We start from the raw sequence: 17,900 nt of genomic DNA, 5'->3' as shown, positions 1-17,900 counted from the left end.
ATTCTGGTAGAGGTACACTTGTTTTTAACTAATGCTGTCTTAAAATGACATGTAGAATACGTAAATGTCTTTAGAATCACAGCGCTGATAAATCAGGCGGATTTACAGAGGAGACCTTGCCCTGCAGTCCTGGAGACCAGTCGCAGCTACTGTTAGAAAATGGCGCCCAGCGTCTCAGTCAGGGAGTGAGGGAGAGTGTGAGGCAGCTCCAGGGCAGGAACACCAGCAGTAGATGGCGACCGGAGCTGGGGGAGAGGCTACAGGTCAAGCGTCTTATGTGCTGGTCCTCACCACCTGGTGCTATGGAGCCTTAATAAAACTGGATAATGTATTTTCCAACCAGCGTCACGGTCCATCTCCTGAGACCACGACCGCAACGCGATTTAATGGCGGGTCCTGCCTGGGAGACTCTCTTACCTCTTCCCTGAGAAGCAGCCACGCGATCCAGGAGAGCATCTGCGGTGGTGTGCCTAGGAACCGGAGCGTCTCCGCTGCAAATACCTGGGAACAGAGCCAGCGGGAGTATGCGACACTGCTGGGGAGGCGATGGAGCCGCAGCACAGTATGTCACACTGACATATGAAGTGCTGCAGCCCTTGAAGTCTTCCAAATAGCTTTTTTCAGGGCTGCCTGCGCAGCCCCCCCTGTTAAGTGACCTGCTTATGCAGGCACCAACTCTAAAACTGAGCTCACAGTGCCTGGAGGCGGGTTTATATAGAGGATGCCTCGCAATGCATCCTGGGACAGTCTAATGCTTTAGCCTGTTGGTTCCTCTGAATCAAGATCCATCTTTACACCCCGATGTATTCCCTGTGGAACACAGTGTACCCTGCTGCAGAAAAGCCTGTTGACAGTATAGGACCTCCTTCCCACAAAAAAAAAATCAAATGTCCTGTTTTAGGGCTCAATACACACTTGCACTGAGAATGAGGAAATGTGTCCTCAACACCCCACACATTGCATTTAAATGTCATGTACTGCAATACAAAAGTTGGTTGTTGCAGGTAAGTGGAAGTCTAGGCCTAAAGGGTCCCATACACTACAACGATATGTCTGAGGCTGAAGTCGGAGGCGATTTCCCTTGAACTCTCCCGGGAACTTCCTGGGAGTGATTCCATACGACTTGGTACATTTTGTATGCGATATATCTTATGCGATCCCAGCCATGCCTGCGGAAACAGACATACCACGAGTGCAGCACTAACGATCTAGGGGAGTCAATCCGACCCTCACGGGAACGCATCGGAGCACCTCCAAAATGCCCGATTTCACCTGATATATCAGCCCGAATGTCCCGAAATTGGATGAAATCTGGCATTATCGTTCTAGTGTATGAGGCCCTTAACTCACATTCAGCTAGGACACCCTAAAGCATCCAGGTGCCAACAGAATATGCTACATTTACACCCCAACAAATGCCACAATCTTTGCGTCCATATCCATACACTGCCCACAGAAACAGGTGCATGTAATGGAGAATCACAGCATGACATCACAATATGGCAAATGTACTTTAGGGGACACTTTATTGTACATCTGTTAATTATTTCTTACTGTACTCCTTGCAGGTCACTGCCTGCATTCTGAACGCTGTATACCTGGGTTGGTTGGCCAAGAATCGCAAAATATTTCTATAATCACATTACCATCACTGTGTTCCAGGTATGATAACACACACTGGGGGCATATTCAGTGGGCAAATGTGTATCTCTGCTTATCCAGAAGGCCAACACCAGCAATCTTATACCCAGAGATGACAGTGCATAACATGACTGTGTTTTCATTTTATGAGTAATAAAAGCTAATTCTCAGTAACAATTAATACATTTACAAGTTACGATTATGTAGCCAGACGGATGTCCCTGCCCTTATTTGTAAGTTACTCATTTAAGATTAGGCAAAAAAGCATTTCACTGCTATAACCAGCAGATGGCAATATCATATAACAATATCTAAAGTCTTGAAAAAATATTTTAGCATAGAACATTCAGGTTTTGTATCTTTCTGGTCGGGTCGGGTCAAAGGGTAGCAGGATATAAAAGCAACCCAATTTAGACATCCTCATCACACCCTCAATTGCCGTCACAAGACTGAAAGCAGTTTAATTTTCTCTCTTACACTAAACTCCAGCAATGTAGTTACTTCTAGGACAAGAAACTGAATGCTACCAGCATGTTAAACAAACTAAGGGGGTAATTCTGAGTTGATTGCAGCAGGACATTTTTTAGCAGTTGGGTTAAACCATGTACACTGCAGATATAACATGTGCAGAGAGAGTTAGATTTGGGTGTGGTGTGTTCAATCTGCAATCTAATTTGCAGTGTAAAAATAAAGCAGCCAGTATTTACCCTGCACAGAAATAAAATAACCCACCCAAATCTAACTCTTTCTGCACATGTTATATCTGCCCCCCCTGCAGTGCACATGGTTTTGCCCAACTGCTAAAAAAAAAAATCCTGCTGCGATCAACTTGGAATTACCCCCTAATAGCGCTGAGATCTGGAGTACAGTGGAGGCGACGTATGGGAGCTGCTACCAGCCAATATAAAAGAAGCTGATAGCTTGCAGTGGGTGTAGAAGAAAGTGGAGAAGTAGTAATCACCAGGGACTGAAATCCACACTGCACAAATAGGACACCAAGCACTGTATGTATATAGTCCACTGGCCAACATTTATACAGTATGTTCTAAATTGAACACTGGCCATCAATGAATGAGCTCTGTTATTTATTAACATCAGTGGGCAAATGGCTCTGTATTCTAGCAGGATGCGGTTAAGATCCCGGTTGTTGGGATCCCGACAGTCAGAATACAGACGCCGGAATGCCAACACCCGTGAGAATGCAGTTGCCGGAATCCCAACAGGGTCAGGCGACTGACGCCAGAATCCCGACAGCTGGCATCCCAACAGTAAGTATAGGTGGTGGGGTTAGGGCTGGAGGAGAGGTTAGGTTTAAACACCAACCGGAGGAAGGGTTAGGCACCACCGGGGGGAGGTTACGTTTAGACAGCGGGAAGGGAGGGTTAGGAGGTAGAGGAGAGGGGATAGGGGATTAAATTCCCTCCAGGGATGGTGGGAGACATTTCCTGGCAGTATGACACACAGACAGTACCGTATCAATTTACCTAGTTAAGTCTTCAATATCTACAAGCATTGCATCTTGTTCCATGTGCAATTCATCTCGGATAAGAAGAAGTTGAACCAACTCTTCATTCAAGCCTGGAAAAATAGTCTGCATTAATGTTTCATATGATAGCAAACAACACATAAAACAAGAGTTCATAAGATTGTTTTCATTGCACTATCAATGTTACCAAGTTTGAATGGCATAATGTCATGTTGTTCTATAGCCACAAATGAGAGAGTGTTCTTGCCAGGCTGATTATGATATGGATTCCAGTGCACACACAGACTACTGTACACATGCATGCGAGGGGGAAGGGAGTATGGACATCATGCACAGCATTATTAATTAATTGGTTATGCTAATTTAACTATGACGGCACTGCTCTAATGCTGGTCAGGAATGAGGAAACGAAAAAAAGGATGCTAACACTACAATAACCAAATTATTATTTTAAAGCTATTAGTAAAGCTGCAATACTGCCTTTTGTTACACTTTACTAGTATGCAGTCTCCTACTTTCCCTTCCTGAGCACCGGGGCTGCCCTGTGGAGTTTGTTGCATAACCCAGGCCAGAAAGCAGAAACTTCATTCTCAACTACCGTTGCCCTTGATCCTACAAATCAGTCAACTGTGCTCATCTCAACCTTAACTAAAATCTATAAACTGGATCTCTTTACTGATATCTTAGAATCAGGGCAGCAAAGAGCTGGACCGGGCCCAGATCGTTTTTGGAGACGTAACCTACTTGTGGGAGGCTTGGCTATGCCCCCTTAATAAAACACAGCAGCATGGGTGTGTGTAGGGGTGGCCTTCAGGCCCCTCCAACGTGCTACTTGTCTTCACCTAAACAGACTTTCAGCCCTACAATCTATTCTGAATGCAGCACCTAGACTGAACTTCTTCATAATATAGTCTTCTCTCCTCATGGGGCAGATGTATTAAGCCTGGAGAGGTGATACAGCAGTGATAAGTGGAAGGTGATAACGCACCAGCCAATCAGCTCCTGCTAATTTTCAAACCGGCCATGATTGGCTGGTGCATTATCACCTTCCACTTATCACTTCTTCAGGCTTAATACATCTGCTCCCATGTCGGTTGCCTTTTCTTTCTTTTTATTTTTTTTATAATCAAATTCAATATAATATATTTCTACTTACACATAAGGCTATCAACTAAACTTATCCAATATACATCTCTTTATTTATCTTGAAAGATCTGCATCTCTCATCCACACTCATTACCTATTCATAGTCATGGTTACAGGACTTTTTAGGGGCTGCACCCACTCTGTAGAATGCCCTACCTTGTACAAGACTTTCTTTTACTCCCAAAACCTAAAAGTGTTCCCTAAAAACTCTCCTCTTCAGGTATGCCCTGAACCATCAACATGACCTACATAAGCGAGTCTGCCCAAGTACACTCTATACTATTTACACATAACTTTATATATATATATATTCTCAGCGGTATATACTACTACATACCGCTGATCCCAGGCCAACATTGCTATGTGACTAAATCTTACAGCCCACCAAGAACTTCTGCAATCTGGCTGCACCAATCTGCAAACTGCAGCACTATTTGTAAATAAATGCTTATTTCCCCATAGACTGTAGGCCTGGTCCTCTTACCTCTTTGTCTGTTATTACATAGTCTTTTTTTATTACTGTTTTGTTCCCAGTTGTAAAATGTAATGAAATATGCTGATGCTACAGTATATAAATATATAAGTAAATGTTACTTACTTAATAAATAAATAATAGAAATCGGAGTTCACAGTTTCACTTTAAGACTTAGGGGTCAATCTAATTAGCTGTGAAGGGTGCAAAGTGCCAGGATTCTGCCTGAATTCGCTCAAAATTGCTAGGACCACTGTGGGGTGGCGAGCACTTTTGCGCAAAGTTGGGCTGCCGTAAAGTGCGGCAGCTGCCGCGATGACTCGCACCAGCGAGATCATTGGAGCTAGTTGGATTGACCCCTTAAGCTATAGTGCACAGAACATTTATTTCTTAAGATCGCACATTTTATTTTATACACAATCTAGAAATGTACTGTATATTTTCAAATATTCTAACAATGCATTATGTGACATGTAGCTATAGTTTTACATATACATAAACTGCAAATAAAACAGACTTACTTTCAATTTGAGAGTGAAGATCATTCACAATCACCTGTAACTGTCCAATCGTCATATCCCTCAGATCAGTAGGTTTCAAGCTCCTCTTCATTAAGCATTCACTAATGTGAGGCATGTGTGGCAACTACAAATAAGAAGAGGCCATTATTAGAAGAGGCTACAAGCACTGAAACTCTCAGCCAGCAGGTGGCAGCAAAAGCACATAGCACAAAAGCACATGTTCTAAAAATCCCTTGCAAACTATAAAAACAGACATTAAAATCTGCAAAATGTATGCCTGCCAGGTGACTACATGGACTATGAATGTTATAAAATGCAAGGGCGTTTGATGAGACATTTATAGTACAGCTCTGGGGCCTAAGATCATACATTAGTTAAATGTCTGTGCAATCAGCTGGACACACAGACTGATTTATAATCAGACTCAATTCAATGTAATGACAGAGGTTTGGCATCACACTTCTCAACCCCTTACAGATTGGGGAGTTCTAACAGATTTCTGCAGTGATGAGCAGTGTGCGAGACACATTTGTAAGGATAAAAATGGTACCACCAGGAGCACAGTACTGTGTATATACACTTGTTGTAACAAAGTATGATAAACTAATTTTTGCACTTTTTAACCCTAGGATAAAAAATAAATAAATATATGGGCAAAAGAGGAAAAAAGATGCAACCAAGCAATGTTTGCAACTGTTTTGTGCATGTTAGAAAAAGTAAGCAAACATTTGTCTGTTTACATAAGTTACCTATAATGTAAATCAGTGGTTCCCAACCTCGGTCCTCAAGTACCCCCAACAGTTCGTGTTTTCCAGGTCACTCAGCAGGTGCACAGGTGTATTCATTACTCACTGACACATTTTATAAGACCCACAGGTGGAACAAATTATTTCACTTGCAATCCTGTGAGGAGACCTGGAAAATATGAACTCTTGGGGGTACTTGAGGACCGCGTTTGGGAACCACTGATGTATATACAGTATAAGCCCACAAATGAGAAAGAATGTGCACTAGTTTACCAACACGGTTATTAGGTTCAGCATTTCCATATCTAGCTCAGTGTGTATGTTTGATATCCCTTTTTATGGTGCCTATGCAAAACAAACCCTAAAATGTCTGCAGAATAAGAATAAAGTACAATCAGGAAAAATACAAAACCTAACCCCCTGAATGTCCACAGCTGTTATGTGGAGGTGTGAGGGTCATGGCATGGAAGGTTGCTTGGGAGAAGAGAAAGGTAAGGACAGTACGGTCTGATGGTGGATGGTATCTCAAGATGGCAGAAGCAAATCCAAATGGATTCACTTGCTGAAATCAGAGGCCAAGGTGGACCAGACAGGATGTTCTCTGCATTGCGCTGCCTACAGTGAGCAGCTAAACAGGATGTTCTCGGCATTGCTCTACCACCAACAAGCAGCTATATACCGGCAAATAGCAGCTCCAGAAAGGTTGGCTTTGTTGATGGCAGAAAAACTGTTGGCATTCCTGAACAGTGGGCCAAACTAGAAACTGGTGTGTACAGGCAAGGAATCAGCACATGATTGGAATAGGAAGGCAAAAGATCTGTCACTTTGCCCACTATAGACTGTCAAGCAGCAGATAGGACTTTGTGTCTGTTTGTCTTCTGGGACAGCACCTGCCTATGTCAGCCATCAGTTTCTCCTTCTGCCTCCAGCAGGCTGCTTCTAGTAGCTTCCAGGTCCCAACAAGTTACTAGGCCATGGCCTATTCCCCAGGTCTCTGCTGCCCCCAATCGTCTACATTTCTCTAGTTCTAAGCCTGTCTCTGGGGCTCTGCACACTCCCACAGTCTTCAGCCTATTGCCAACCGGAAGTGGGGCACAGGCATCAGATTCCAGTAATAACAGTAGACCACAATACACCAACAAATGTAGCTGGGCACCAATAAACAGTACGCCACCAACAACGCGCCTTTGTCCTTTCCCGGGCCTCTGTCTATTTTAGCGAGGTGAATGATAAACCTTAGCAGCTGATATTATGGGTTTAAGCAGGTCAGTAAAAAACTGCATACTAATCCCTCTATAGTACATTAAAAAGGAGTAGGTCAGCAGACCTACTCAACTATACAGGTGCACGAGAGCCACCACCAGGTCTCATTAGAATGACGTAGGCTGCTGCCACCAGTACTGCAGTGCCGTGCTTCTGTAATCCATGCCCTTGCCCACCCCCCTCCTGTGTAGAACTCAGGATTTCATTCTAGCAGCTACACAGTTGCTAGCTCGCCCCATGGCCTTGCAGAACGTACTGCTACAACCAGCCTTGGGGAAATCTTTCCCTAGCAGCAGTATATATAGCTGTGAGGCTGAGAAGAAGTGAGACAAGATATTTAGCAAGGGGAGTTAAAAATATAAATGACTGTACATATATAATAGTTATGGTTATGTGTTCATTTAAATGAAGTATGTGAAGGCATTTAGAAAACTGTCTACAGTGTGACTGAAGGCCACATCTGGGGAAATAAAAGATTTTATAGCTGAGTTGTCATAATAACAACAAGCAAAAAAAATAAAAAATCCATCAAATACTGTTTCTATTACATAACCTGCATGTTATATTATAACTGCAATGTTACAGAATAAATCTCTCACATCTACTGTGATAACGCCTCAGGTGTTTTCTAGAGCTTCAGTCTCACCTCGCTGACAGAAATAGACTGTACAGTGAGAAAAGATAAGCATCTGACTCTTCTGTAAAGCAGGGATTCGCAAACAGATTTTTGGATAGCAATTATAAATTGTGGGTATACGGTAACAGGTTTCCATTACCATAAATAATGCTTTATATTTGATATCCAAAATCTGCAGCCGTGCAACTGTGGATCAGATTATGGTACAGCTTTCCAGGACTGCATAGAACCGCCCTTTGTCTGAATTTGTCATTAAAAGGTGCTGGGAACTAGGGAGACCAATCCCGGCCATTTTTTCAACACCGGGATTCAGGATTGAAAAACGCTTAAACCCGGGATTCCTGGGATTGCAGTAGGGACCCGTGTAGGGAGCAGGGAGAGTATAACTGGAGGGCAAAGAAGAAGGGTGTAGGAAGCAGCGCGGGAGGGTGGGTGTAGGGAGCAGCACGGGAGGGTGGGTGGTGTAGGGAGCATGTAGGGCGCAGCGAGGGAGAGTGAGTGTAGAGAGCATGGAAGATGTAGGGAGCAGCGCAGGAGGGAGGATGTAGGAACTCAGAGCAGTCTCGGACTGCCCGTTCTGACTCAGAACAGGCAGTCTGGCAGCCAATCAGGAGTCTCTGCTGCGGCCGCTTCCCTGATTGGCTGCCGGTCTGCCAGCTATGATTGGCTGGCGGCCGGTGCTGCATTTGAAATGCCGCTGGCGCGGTCAGTGTGTGTGTTCATGCCGCGCGCCGCAGCTTTAACATCCCGCTGTCACCCAGGCTGTACGCTGCCCGGCAAAAGTGCGCATGCGCAATGCAATCCCGTGAATCCCAGGATTGGAGGCTCCAATCCCGGGATTCAAATCCCGGCATTCTTGGGCTAGAATCCAGGAATCTCGCCGATCCTGATCCTGGAATAGGCCTCCCTCCGGGGAACATTCCTTAGAGATTCTGGTCCATGTTGACATGATAATATCAAGTGGTTGCTGCAGAGTTGTAGAGGCCATTGGAGTACACTGAACACATTGCGCTCAAGGAATCGCCTTGAGAGGACACGCGCTTTGTGACATGGTGCATTATATTATGGAGAGCAACAATACTCAGGTAGGGTGTGGCAATTAGATGATGCTCAGTTGGTACTAAGGGGCCTTATGTGTACCAAGACACCATTCCACACCCACCACCAGCTTGATCTATTGATATAAGGGAGGATAGATGCATGGACTCCCCCTGCTTAGGCCAGATTTTGGCCTTATCATCTGCATCTCACAGAATCTAGATTCATACACTCTTCAACTTTACAGCGTTGGTGAGGCAAGTTCACTGTAGCCTCAGTTTCCTGTTCTTAATGGAACTCGTGCAGTCTTCTGCTGCTGTGCCCATAACTTCAAGCTTCAATGCACTGTACATTCAGTATGTGTGGTATATTTTGTTGACAATAGGGCCTAATTCAGATGTGGTTGGATTTCTATGTAAGCAGCAGCGATAGCGCTGTCACACCTCCTGCATGCATTACTGATCCAAACTGCGTCCAAGGTCGCTGTATTGGATCATCTGTGACACCATCTGCCGGCTGCGTGACCCATAAGGTTGTGCAAGCTGGTCGCCGCAGGAGCTGCCAGAGGCCAGGAATTGGCCTTATCTTACACCCACAATGGAGGCAGTCATTGCCCCCTCTCCTCCCCCAAATGGCATCAGACTGTCAATCACTGTCTGATACTACCTTGCGTCCGCTGTCGCAGACCCATACTGCACATGCACAGTACGGGTCCACCGTAAACTACCGAACATCTGTTCTTTGCAGCATGTGACGCTTATGCGTCGGGACCTGAATAAGTCCCATAGAATGTTGAAGTGTTCCGACTCTCGACACTGACGGGATTTCCCTTTCAGTTTCACTTTGAGCCTAAAAGTGTGTACACACTAGGCGACGTGCTCCATGAGCGACAGTGTGTCTCCCTCCCGGCGTGCCCAATGTGGGCATAAACACTGTGCTATATCGCTAGTGACGGCCAACACCGAGGGTCATCAGCAGCATACACACTTGGCAATATAGCAAACGATATCGCTCAGGGGGGTAAAAATTAGCAATATCGTTTACTATACTCTATACTATATCGCCAAGTGTGTACAGACCTTAACCCTAAACTAACATCGGGTGTCGACATTCACAATGTCAACATTCTGGTGTGGACAAACTGACTACATTCCCATTCAGAGACTCTGTTGATTCCCAGAGGTAACACATGGTTATTTGCATTACGGCCATTTTCTTGTCAGCGTGTACCCTCTTCTGGTATCCTCCTCTGACCTCTCCCATGTGCAAGGCCAATTACTCACAGAACTGCCGCTGGTTGGATGAGTTTTGTTTTGCACTCTACTCTCTGCAAACCTTAGACTGGATATCAGCAGCTTCTGTGTTACTCAAGCCACCCCATCTGGCTCCAGCAATATTTCCATGGTATAAGTCACTTTAGTCACATTTCATCCCCATTATGGCAAATGGTCTGAAAATTAAACCTCTTGACCATACCTGCATACGTTTATGTAGTGAGTCGCTGCCAGATAACAGGCTTTTTTGTCGGATTCGGGTGTTTTTTTTACAAAAACCCCTCAAAAACAGCTTAAATCATAGAATTTGGGGGTCATTTTGATCCCATAGTATTATTAACCTCAATAACCATAATTTCCACTCATTTCCAGTCTATTCTGAACACATCACAATATTATTTTTAGTCCTAAAATCTGCACCAAGGTCGCTGGATGGCTAAGCTAAGCGACCCAAGTGGCCGACACAAACACCTGGCCCATCTAGGAGTGGCACTGCAGTGTCAGACAGGATGGCACTTCAAAAAATAGTCCCCAAACAGCACATGATGCAAAGAAAAATGAAAGAAAAAAGAGGTGCAAGATGGAATTGTCTTTGGGCCCTCCCACCCACCCTTATGTTGTATAAACAGGACATGCACACTTTAACAAACCCATCATTTCAGCGACAGGGTCTGCCACACGACTGTGGCTGAAATGACTGGTTGGTTTGGGCCCCCACCAAAAAAGAAGTAATCAATCTCTCCTTGCACAAACTGGCTCTACAGAGGCAAGATGTCCACCTCCTCCTCATCGTCCGATTCCTCACCCCTTTCACTGTGTACATCCCCCTCCTCACAGATTATTAATTCATTCCCACTGGAATCGACCATATCAGGTCCCTGTGTACTTTCTGGAGGCAATTGCTGGTGAATGTCTCCACGGAGGAATTGATTATAATTCATTTTGATGAACATCATCTTCTCCACATTTTCTGGAAGTAACCTCGTACGCCGATTGCTGACAAGGTGAGCAGCTGCACTAAACACTCTTTCGGAGTACACACTGGAGGGGGGGCAACTTAGGTAAAATAAAGCCAGTTTCTGCAAGGGCCTCCAAATTGCCTCTTTTTCCTGCCAGTATACGTACGGACTGTCTGACGTGCCTACATGGATGCGGTCACTCATTTAATCCTCTACCATTCTTTCAATGGTGACAGAATCATATGCAGTGACAGTAGACGACATGTCAGTAATCGTTGGCAGGTCCTTCAGTCCGGACCAGATGTCAGCACTCGCTCCAGACTGCCCTGCATCACCGCCAGTGGGTGGGCACGGAATTCTCAGTCTTTTCCTCGCAGACCCAGTTGCGGGAGAATGTGAAGGAGGAGCTGTTGACGGGTCACGTTCCGCTTGACTTGACAGTTTTCTCACCAGCAGGTCTTTGAACCTCTGCAGACTTGTGTCTGCCGGAAAGAGAGATACAACGTAGGTTTTAAATCTAGGATCGAGCACGGTGGCCAAAATGTAGTGCTCTGATTTCAACAGATTGACCACCCGTGAATCCTGGTTAAGCGAATTAAAGGCTCCATCCATAAGTCCCACATGCCTAGCAGAATCGCTCTGTTTTAGCTCCTCCTTCAATCTCTCCAGCTTCTTCTGCAAAAGCCTGATGAGGGGAATGACGTGACTCAGGCTGGCAGTGTCTGAACTGACTTCACGTGTGGCAAGTTCAAAGGGTTGCATTCTCCACTGCGCTTAAGCCAGGTGCATTCCCCATCCTTTGCCTATATCATAGGTAGCTGCATAGGCTTGAATGGCCTTTTGCTGCTCCTCCATCCTCTGAAGCATATAGAGGGTTGAATTCCACCTCGTTACCACCTCTTGCTTCAGATGATGGCGGGGCAGGTTCAGGAGTGTTTGCTGGTGCACCAGTCTTTGGCAGGCGATGGCTGAATGCCGAAAGTGGCCCGCAATTCTTCGGGCCACCGACAGCATCTCTTGCACGCCCCTGTCGTTTTTTTAAATACTTCTGCACCACCAAATTCAATGTATGTGCAAAACATGGGATGTGCTCGAATTTGCCCACATGTAATGCACGCACAATATTGGTGGCGTTGTCCGATGTCACAAATCCCCAGGAGAGTCCATTTCGGGTAAGCCATTCTGCGATGATGGTCCTCAGTTTCCGTAAAAGGTCATCAGCTGTGTGCCTCTTATGGAAAGCGGTGATACAAAGCGTAGCCTGCCTAGGAACGAGTTGGCGTTTGCGAGATGCTGCTACTGGTGCCGCCGCTGCTGTTCTTGCTGCGGGAGGCAATACATCTACCCAGTGAGCTGTCACAGTCATATAGTCCTGAGTCTGCCCTGCTCCACTTGCCAGATGTCCGTGGTTAAGTGGACATTGGGTACAACTGCATTTTTTAGGACACTGGTGACTCTTTCTGAGGTCTGTGTACATTCTCGGTATCGCCTGCCTAGAGAAGTGGAACCTAGATGGTATTTGGTACCGGGGACACACTAACTCAATAAATTCTCTAATCCCCTGTGAATTAACGGTGGATACCGGACACACGTTTAACACCACCCAGGCTGCCAAGGCCTGAGTAATCTGCTTTGCAGCAGGATGACTGCTGTGATATTTCATCTTCCTCGCAAAGGACTGTTGGACAGTCAATTGCTTACTGGAAGTAGTACAAGTGGTCTTCGACTTCCCCTCTGGGATGAGGATCGACTCCCAGCAGCAACAACAGCAGCGCCAGCAGTAGTAGGCGTTACACTCAAGGTTGCATCAGAGGAATCCCAGGCAGGAGAGGACTCGTCAGACTTGACAGTGACATGGCCTGCAGGACTATTGGCTTTCCTGTCTAAGGAGGAAATTGACACTGAGGGAGTTGGTGGTGTGGTTTGCAGGAGCTTGGTTACAAGAGGAAGGGATTTAGTTGTCAGTGGACTGCTTCCGCTGTCACCCAAAGTTTTTGAACTTGTCAATGACTTCTGATGAATGCGCTCCAGGTGACGTATAAGGGAGGATGTTCCTAGGTGGTTAACGTCCTTACCCCTACTTATTACAGCTTGACAAAGGCAACACACGGCTTGACAAATGTTGTTCGCATTTCTGTTAAAATAATTCCACACCGATGAGGTGATTTTTTTTGTAATTTGACCAGGCATGTCAATGGCCATATTCGTCCCACGGACAACAAGTGTCTTCACGGGTGCCTGACTTAAACAAAGCACCTCACCATCAGAATCCTCCTTGTTAATTTCCTCCTCAGTGCCAGCAACAGCACTTGCAGGGGGCATGCAAATGGAAGGCGCCACCTCTTCCAGTCCAGTGTTGGGAAGGTCAGGCATCGTTACCGACACAATTGGACTCTCCTTGGGGATTTGTGATTTAGAAGAACGCACAGTTCTTTGCTGTGCTTTTGCCAGCTTAAGTCTTTTCATTTTTCTAGGGAGAGGATGAGTGCTTCCTTCCTCATGTGAATCTGAACAACTAGCCATGAACATAGGCCAGGGCTTCAGCCGTTCCTTGCCACTCCGTGTCGTAAATGGCATATTGGCAAGGTTACGCTTCTCATCAGACGCTTTCAATTTTGATTTTTGGGTCATTTTACTGAACTTTTGTTTTTTGGATTTTACATGCTCTCTACTATGACATTGGGCATTGGCCTTGGCAGACGACGTTGATGGCATTTCATCGTCTCGGCCATGACTAGTGGCAGCAGCTTCAGCACGAGGTGGAAGTGGATCTTGATCTTTCCCTATTTTACCCTCCACATTTTTGTTCTCCATTTGTTTGTGTGTGGAATTATATGCCAGTAATATATCAATAGCCGTGGCCTACTGTACCGTACTGCTATATATATACTGGTGGTCAGCAAAATTCTGCACTGTCCTCCTACTATATATACTGCGCACAACTAAAATGCACCACAGGTATGGATGGATAGTATACTTGACGACACAGAGGTAGGTAGAGCAGTGGCCTACTGTACCGTACTGCTATATATTATATACTGGTGGTCAGCAAAATTCTGTACTGTCCTTCTACTATATATACTGCGCACAACTAAAATGCACCACAGGTATGGATGGATAGTATACTTGACGACACAGAGGTAGGTAGAGCAGTGGCCTACTGTACCGTACTGCTATATATTATATACTGGTGGTCAGCAAAATTCTGCACTGTCCTCCTACTATATATACACTGCGCACAACTAAAATGCACCACAGGTATGGATGGATAGTATACTTGACGACACAGAGGTAGGTAGAGCAGTGGACTACTGTACCGTACTGCTATATAATACTGGTGGTCACTGGTCAGCAAAATTCTGCACTGTCCTCCTACTATATACTACAATGCAGCACAGATATGGAGCGTTTTTCAGACAGAGAACGTAGATATTTTCAGCACACTGAGCACAGATATTTGCAAGCACACTGAGCACAGATATTTGCAGCACACTGAACACAGAAACTGAGAGAACGCTGCACGTCCTCTCCCTATCATCTCCAATGCACGAGTGAAAATGGCGGCGGCGACGCGCGGCTCCTTATATAGAATATGAATCTCGCGAGAATCCGACAGCGGGATGATGACGTTCGGGCGCGCTCGGGTTAGCCGAGCAAGGCGGGAGGATCAGAGTCTGCTTCGGAACTGTGTAAAATGGGTGAAGTTAGGGGGGGTTCGGATTCCAAAGAACCGAACCCGCTCATCACTAATATATATATACATACAAACATACATACATACACACACACACACCAAGTAGTGGCGATTAAAAAGCAAAAGGGATCAGAAAAGCTGAAGAACAGAACATAAAAGGGAAACAAGGGAATGCTAGGGCACTTGGACAGGAATGTGAAAGGATGAAAGGAAATGTGTTAGGTGTGCCCAGGGCGGATGTGTGTGATATGCACCAACTGTGTCCTCAGGGGAACAATATGCTGGCAGAGGAGTCTTCATAGAGCAGCTAGGCATCTATCATCTGGGGTAAGTAAATATGGCCCTTCCCACATGAGAATGTAAATGGCACGGTGCATGATATGCTATGTGAGAATACTCTCTGTAACCTTGGTTACGGTTGTGTTTATTAAAAAAATTACTGCAAAATATGTCCTCTTGTAATGTAATTTATGGCATCATGTACATCATTCCCTATCCCTACATGGTAACTTCATTTACTCTGAGTACATAGCTCCTAGGGGCTTATTTGTATAATACTATTCATCTCAAGTGTATATTTCAGCAATATTTACATTTACCTGTATGGGATCCACAAAACATTACCGCAGCTCACACAACGGATAGTTCCTAATCCACGGGGAATTTCCTGCCACAACTTCTGTTAATAATCAGCTAAAACGGCAACACATGCTCCCTCCTTCCAACTGCACATTTTTATAACGGACCCTTGAACTTCTGTAAAGGTTTACTGGTTACGCTTTACTATTTAACTGTATAACAAGCAACTCCTTAGGTCTGTAAATAAATACCACCCTTACATTGTATGCATTAACATTACAATGTACACAATGAATTATAAGGATTGATTATTGTAAAATGCATTGATCTGGACCTGCAGTATGCCTGCCTCAAGCTGATGTGGTTATTACTGGGATAAAAGTACTAAATGTAAATCTCATGTATCTCACTTACAAGATCTGCAACAGGAGATTTCTTCCTGTTTTGTTTTTCCACTTCCACCTGCATTTTGGCCATGGGTTTCACCATAGCCAGAGCCATCTTTGCTTCAGCTTGCAGTTTCTTCTGTCTGGAGATAAAATCCATGTCTTCAAACGCTTCGGACTCCTCCTCAGTGGTGTCACGGTCTGAGTAGGAAGAACTCTGCTTGCTCTATATAGTAAAACAAGCAACACTTACACAAAGTAAAGGTTTCTTTTATCACTGCTGTATGTGTGAAACAAGCAATGCAACACAAATTATAATTATGTCAAAATGTGAAAAGAAAATCAGACTTCATGTAATGGTTCATAATCTATTCAGATATCAATCACGAAAGGCTGATTGAGAAAAGGTAAATATAAAGGTGTAATAAAGCACATATTTGCCCAATAATGTGTGTGTTTATTATTTTGGCCCAACAAATAAGATTTTTAGAAGCCTGTGTGCCCCAGTTACAGTTCTATGGTCGTGTATCTTTTCAGAATGCTTTCTCTATGGGTGGTGGGCAGACTTGAATGGCATCACTGCGCATATGTGCTAAGATTATGGCATAGACACAGTCCAATGTAAACCATAGTCCAACCTAGGTTCTATACACAGTCATTCACTTGTGACTTCATCACAAAGCTAGTTTGAATGCTCACCCTAATTTTAAATATATTAAGAAGCAGTACCATCAAAGAGAAACAAAATGAGGCTGCACACTGTAAGCACTAAAAATACTGACAGTCAAAACAATTATGATAACTGTACAATTAACATGGAGCATAAATGAGGTTCTTAGCACCTTTACCAAAATATGCATGCCTACCTAACACGAGACGCAGAGGAAGGGGGAGAAATGAGGCTAGAGAGACGCAGTGGGAAGGGGGGGAGGCTAAAGAGACGCAGCAGGGGGGGGGGTGGCTGAAGAGGCACAGCGGCGGGATGAGAGTGGAGAGACGCAGTGGGGGGATGAGGGTGGCGAGACACAGAGGGGATGACACTGTAAAGATGCAGGGGAGTTGGGCTGGAAAGACATAGGTGGATGGTGTATCTCCCCGATGTTTGATCAGCCAAGTTCACATTTTGGGGGTTATTCAGAGATGAATGCAGATCGCTGCGCATGCAGCCGGATCTGCGTTCATCTCTCCACATGCTGAGGGCCTCCCAGCACAGAGCAAGCCTGCCCAGCATGTGTGGGGCCTCCTCCTGATGCAGCCGCAATTTAATTGCGGGCGCATCGGATCTAGGGTTGACAGCGTGGCAGGGGTGCGGATGCATTGTGAGGCAGCGCCACACATGCTGGGCTGCCTTGCCCTGTGTTGGGCGGCCCCCACAATGTGAGGAGGTGGACGCAGATCCTGATGTGTATGCAGTGGTCTGCGTCCTTCTCTGAATAACCCCCTAAGTGCAGATTTTAACCTTTAATAACATACAAAAAAAACCCCTCTAATGGCGGTATCCAATTAGCCGCAATAGTGCCGTGGCAGCGAAAAACTGGTGGTTTTCACTTTTTTCTTACCCTTCGTGATACCTGCGAAAAACACCCACTTATTGTGAGAAAGTGCATCAGTCCCGTGAAATGCCACAGACTAATGTATTTTCACTGCACTTTTTGCGTAAAAAATGGTCACTAATCAGTGATTTGGCTTCGCCTGCCTGAGGTGGAGTCTTATTAATAATGGTAAATTGCATCGTGTAAACAGATCACAGAAGAACTGCAGATTTCCAAATAATGCCACATAGAGAAGAGAGGTGATAGTTCCCCGTTAGCAGTTTAAGAAAAGAAGATTACATGGATTAAAACTCACCATTGGAGATAATGGAGTATCCAGACTAGTTTCCGTTTTGCTGTCATCAGCATCACTGTCCTTATCACTCCCACTGTCATTTACAAAACAGATTTGCAAGTTCATCCCACTTTGAAGCCTGGAAAATGAGAATGGGTAATGTTCATTAGTGGCATACTTTTCATTCCATCTCTATGGAAATAGCAGAAGGTGGATAGTGCGGAAATTATA

At 45.0% G+C, this 17,900-nt stretch overlaps 1 protein-coding gene across 7 annotated transcripts in view; it reads right to left on the bottom strand.

Moving 5' to 3' along the window:
- Positions 1 to 17,900, bottom strand: part of SCHIP1 (schwannomin interacting protein 1) — an 821,995-nt gene that overhangs the window by 10,049 nt on the left and 794,046 nt on the right. For all 7 annotated transcript variants that reach the window (XM_063916148.1, XM_063916147.1, XM_063916150.1 and 4 more), the window contains 4 exons: positions 17,691 to 17,808; positions 15,871 to 16,068; positions 5,267 to 5,390; positions 3,126 to 3,219 (listed from right to left, as the gene is read on the bottom strand). In XM_063916148.1, the coding sequence (XP_063772218.1) occupies positions 3,126 to 3,219; positions 5,267 to 5,390; positions 15,871 to 16,068; positions 17,691 to 17,808 (534 nt within the window). The remainder of the gene's footprint in view (positions 1 to 3,125; positions 3,220 to 5,266; positions 5,391 to 15,870; positions 16,069 to 17,690; positions 17,809 to 17,900) is intronic.

Source organism: Pseudophryne corroboree, chromosome 4 (genome assembly GCF_028390025.1).
Source record: "Pseudophryne corroboree isolate aPseCor3 chromosome 4, aPseCor3.hap2, whole genome shotgun sequence".
NCBI classification, from domain to species: domain Eukaryota; kingdom Metazoa; phylum Chordata; class Amphibia; order Anura; family Myobatrachidae; genus Pseudophryne; species Pseudophryne corroboree.
Note: the sequence above shows the minus strand (reverse complement) of the source record. Positions and strands in the feature narration are given on the sequence as shown.